General features: G+C 41.1%; 1 protein-coding gene across 1 annotated transcript in view; it reads right to left on the minus strand.

Annotated features, from left to right (window-relative positions):
* The window catches only part of MTMR7 (myotubularin related protein 7), a 110,641-nt gene that overhangs the window by 72,539 nt on the left and 32,718 nt on the right, over positions 1-5,384 (minus strand). Inside the window, exons 2-3 of the mRNA XM_019526580.1 lie at positions 5,046-5,168; positions 3,789-3,951 (exon numbers count right to left, since the gene is read on the minus strand). Coding sequence (XP_019382125.1) covers positions 3,789-3,951; positions 5,046-5,168 — 286 coding nt within the window. The remainder of the gene's footprint in view (positions 1-3,788; positions 3,952-5,045; positions 5,169-5,384) is intronic.

A 5,384-nucleotide genomic window follows, 5' to 3' on the forward strand; every position in this document is an offset into this window, starting at 1 on the left:
AATCATATAGTACCAGTAAAACAGTAATACAGAACAGTAAAAATCAATATAAACATAATAATTATACATTATAAAGAAGGAGAAAAAACAAAACAAATACAACTTGTTACCAAAATAAAATGCTGAAGCTTATCCTATGTCTTAGCTCACTTATACTTATCTATAGGAAATAGAGAGGGAGAGACAAAGTCAGAAATGGTTGGGGAAGGGAAGGGAATGCATTTAAAAAAAAAACTGGGGGTTTTGCTACATACTCAGCAGTAGTGTAATTTACTACACAATGGGCATATCTACACAAGATCCTTAACTGCACAGTAGCATAGTTTACTGTGCAGTAAGCAAGGGCACCTACATGGGCACATGCTTACTACACAATAAACCTTGCTAATTGTGAGTAAATTTGCTACCTGCAAATGCAAGTAGCAAATTTACTTCTGATTAATAATGGCACAATAACAATTCTGCTCCCAGACAGCCGTCCACCGGGGGGATGAGATTGCTTCCTGCCCCTGGAAGCTGCCTGCTGCCGGGGTGGGCTCTGCCACTAGAGCTTGGGCAGAGATTGTGCCACTAGAGATTGTGATCAGGGAGCAGGGGATGGGAGATCTTTATCTCCCAGTGCCAGCTCCACCACAGCAGGGCCAGTGATAGGAGACCCTTACCTCCCAACACTTGCTCCGCACTCACAGAGCTGAGTGAGGAACAAGCTCCCCAGCCTCTTCTCTGCCCAGCTCCAGAGCTGAGCAGCGAATAGGATCAGCAGCCCCTGCCAGCTCTGCAATTGCAGATCCTTATCTTCCATTCTGAGCTCCACAGTCATGGAGCTTGTGTTAGGAGACTTATCTTCCAGCACCAGCTCTGCGACAGCAGAGCCAATGCTGAGAGATTCTTATCTTCCAGGTTGAGACAAGGATCTCCCATTGCCAGCCCCATGACCATGAGGCTCAAGCTCACTGCAGGATAAGGATCTCCCAACCCCCCACTTCCCGGTCATGATGGTGAAGCGGGGGCTAGAAGATAAGGATCTTCCAGCCCCCGCTCCCCAATCGCCATCTCGGAGCAGGGTGCTTGGAGCGCCCTGCTGTCTCAACCCAGGGTCCAGTCACCTCGTGGAGCTTGGGCTGGGAGCTAAGAATCTCCCAGTGCTGTTGCGGAGCTGGCGTTGGGAGAAAAGGGTCCCCCAGCCCGAGCCCCACAACCATGGAGCTCTGGCTGGAAGATAAGGATCTCCGAGCTCCCTGCTCCTGAATCGTGAAGTGGGTGCTAGGAGATAAGGATCTTCCAGCCCCTGCTTCCCAATCGTGATCTCTGAGAGAGGGACTTGGAGCTCCCTGCTGCCGTGGCAAGGTGACATAGTCAGGGACAGGTCAGGGACAGGTCCCAGCCCCGTGTCCTGATCGGGTGATCAGTGTCCTGGACTGGGAAAGAGTTGCAGGGGTGGGGTAGGTCCCAGCCTCCTGCCCCAATCCATAGTGGGGCTAGTACCCAAGAGGAGCCTAGGGCTCCCCCTGATGGCAACAGGGGCCCACTGCAGAGCTCCCGGAAGCTGGAGCAGACTTCCTGCCATTAGCAGCAAATCTGTTCCTGCTTCCCTACATGTGTGGATGCCTGCCCAGGAGTGTTTACTTGTGAGTAGTTTACTCACAGATCAAATGCATACGTAGACATACCCAGTATGGACTTCCTTTCCTGCCTTAGCACAGGACTCTTTCTGGTTATTTTCATTTTCCCAGTGTGCATGTACATGTGCTGCAGTGCTGAAGCCAGAGGAATTAATCTAGTTTATGCAGGTATCAATCAGATGTTGAATTTGCCCCATCAGTAATAAAAATTTAAAAACCCCTGCACTTATTTTTATCATGTACTATCTAGCTTACTTAATTATATGCAGTCCTGCATATATCACTGGGATTCCAACTAGAGTAAGCACTTTACCAAGTTCACCTGCTGTTCTAACTTGCAATTCAATTTTTCCCCAAAAAACACACCAGAGAAACTGACTTTCTTGTAGCAAGAGAAGGATCAATACTGATGTTGTCAGTGTTGTGTAATGCATTCTTTACACAGGATTCAAGCCATGTTAAAGAAGCAGAGTTTGACCTCCAGTTATGTACTGGATCACTTGCATCAAATCAGCTCATATCCAGCATCCTTGTGAACTGAGAAGTAAATTTTATACTCAAATACACTATTTGCATTCTCACCTTGAAGATCATTTTGAGCCTCTACATAGAACTTGAATTAAGGATTTTGAAACTGACAGCATGTCCTAGATATGAAAATGTTCCGACTCCATAGACAGCCAGGTCAAAACACAAATTCACAGTCGCCCTCCACCCTCCTCCCCAGTTACAGTTAAATATGTATATTCTTTTACATCACCGTCTATGAAGCTGTTCACAGATTTTTAGAAATCTATGTCATATGCAGAGTTAAAATGCTAAGTGCTTATTTGAGTTATGAAATCCTGTAGCTTTTTTTATAGATTCTGGGCTATAAATGCAATATTTTAAACAGACATTATTCAAAGTAATTCACATTACACTACCATGAATGCTGCAAAATCAGGTCTCTCAAAATTTCCTAGCAGATACCTTGCTAGAAAAGAGTTGTGTTAAGCTAGTTTACCTACTCTCAACACTAACCATTGTTTTAATAATATACCATCATGTTCAGTACACTTTTCTCCACATTTGAATAAATTCTCCTAAAAGAGCAAAGTGCAGAAGCACCTTTCTACATACATGTGTGTCCTCTAGTATATTTTATGATTCTTAGGACAAGACTGTTCTTTTTTCTTCCCCAGTGCATAATGGGGCCCCAATTCTGGGGCTCTTCGGAACTATCATAATTTATTTACTTATAATATTTCTAATTCAGTTTTTATTATGTTTACAAGGACACTGTGTTCCTAACCTACACATTGTAGAAATGAAAATGCAATGGACAGACAAGGAATAGGAGGACTAACACATCCAAGTATTTTGTATTTAATATTTCTTTAACATTTTTTCTAGATTTTTTTAAGTTTAAAAGCAAGAGAGAATATTTTGTATTTTACAACTAGGATGCAAGAAGGTTATTAAAATGAATGATGGACCAATGAATTCTGGCTGTGCGTGTAACTGCAGAGTTCAAAAAAGGGAGAAATGAATTCACTCTCTACTCTGGGCCAAACACATCAAACAGCTGGGAAGACTAATGCCATCTGTCAGGAGCTGAAATAAATTAAAAAAGGCAAGGAGATCTCTTCCAAGATCTGCTACTGAGCTATCTCCATTCAATGAAAGCCCAAATGTAATACTAATCATAGTAAATTGCACAGAGGTTCACAACTGGATTTTCATTCCACTGCTGGGCAATTGCGTTTGGCTTCTCCATGATTGAGCCACTCAACAGAAATTATGGAAAGTTTTAAGTTCCAGAAGAATTTTGCATAAGGAATAAAACTGTGTTGTACCAGGGCTTTCCCTTTACTATGTGCTGGTAAGAAATGATAATATAGATAATATATAATCCCTTGGCTTTGTAAATTCTACAGATTAATTAGTTGTCCTTCTCCATGTGCATTCACTAGCACTTATTGTCAAATTATGCCTCCCTCTTCATTGCAGGGAGCTTTTTTAGGAAGACAGTAAGTAGACACTGTCCTCGTCCTGACAGGGATGATGGGACTTAATAGCTTTGAACACAAACTCATATATTCAATTTATAGGGTAGCATTTGTCTGCAAGGTGTTTTAGTCAAGCGATCTGCTTAGCTTCTATCATTGCACTCCTCTCCCTTACCTGGCCGTGTCAGGCGTATTAAGGATATGTAAACATCATGGCAGTCTCTCTCTTGAGGTATGATGAGCTGGATGATCTGGAAGTTCTTGCAGCGAATCAGCAAAGGGCAGCCAGTAGCAGTTGTCGCCTGTTTTTCAATAGAGGAAATTTGGCTGTGAAGAATCTGAAAACAAATAAAAAATTGTTATGGCAAACAATAATGATTTGGAGTAAGGAGAAATAACCCTTAACCTAAAATGATGTTCCACGGACAAAATTATAGCATTCTGGGATGTTTCAGGAACTCTTCCTAACCTACTTCTTATAGTTTTCTTTTCCTTTAAACACTTCCCGCTTTATGTGAAAAAGATAATAACATATCTCGTGTCCTAATACAGGAGCACACCTTTCCTCACACTTTTGATATTCAAAGGCTAACTTACAAAAGCTAAGTCATTGCATTTTTAAATGTAAATCAGTGTGTCAAAGTAAGACAGCTCTTTTGATCCATCTTTGCAATGAGAAGAACCAGTCACGTAACATAGAGCCTCCAGGACAAAAATTTGCACCTCCTCTTTCATAAGGTAATTGCACTAAGACCTCAAATATTTAACTCATGATACAGAACAACAAAATGGAGGATGGAGGTACTGAAGGAAAGAGAAGGCAAGATTAAAAGTACAAAAAAAGACAACAGAACTAGTAACCAAACTAAATAGAAACACTTAGATGATATAGTGATGGAGATACCTTTGTACCCTGATACAGAATAGTTATATTAGACATTCAATAACATTAAATAAAAAAGGGATACTAAATTCTGCATGTGCAGAAAATAACTGATAGAGTTCAGACAGAAAGTAGCTAAGACAAGGGTTGTTTAACCCCATGAATAAATTCAAACAATTCAAAGCAGCTCAGCATTTCTGTCCTGTTGCCTTGGTCTTTCCCACAAGATGTAAGCAATGCTGCAGCTTACAATGGTGATCCCACAGTAGAATACTGTAGTATTTTTTCGTATGCCCTTATACTTCTAATAACTATTCCAAATCATCTGGAAGACTCAAATTTACTAAGGCTCAAGTTTATTAACGGAAACAATATTCCATTATAAACTTTCTCGTCAGCAGTTCTCACTAGTCAACTTTAAATTATTTTATAAACATTATTAATGTAGCGCTCTGCGTTTATTTATTATATAATCTATCCTTTAAAGTACTATGAGAAAATATTTCTTCTACAAGTTTACAAAAAATTAGTTCTAGTACGTGACCATACCCAGGTTTCTTTCCGAGTTTCAGAAACATTTTCCACAAAGATAACATGGGTAGCTGTTAAATATAAGGTTCCCAATGCAGCTTTCCTAGAAGATATACGATCAGTGAAACGGACATTTTCCACCTAAACAGAGAAATGAGAAAAGAACACAGACAAGATTTAGATTAAGACCTGAAATCAGATTCTATAGGCAAAAAGATTGGCACCCGTTAAGATTGGCACCTCCTAGCCATGGGCTGTCTCTCAGCCCTGTACGCTGTGCTGCTCCAGCCTGCATTTAAGGTAGGGGCAGGAAGTGGAAGCTGGAGGAGGAAGTGGGAGGCCACTGACAGCAGCTGC

This window comes from Gavialis gangeticus, unplaced genomic scaffold (assembly GCF_001723915.1).
Source record: "Gavialis gangeticus isolate Ggan-Ray unplaced genomic scaffold, GavGan_comp1, whole genome shotgun sequence".
In the NCBI taxonomy this organism is placed as follows: Eukaryota; Metazoa; Chordata; order Crocodylia; family Gavialidae; genus Gavialis; species Gavialis gangeticus.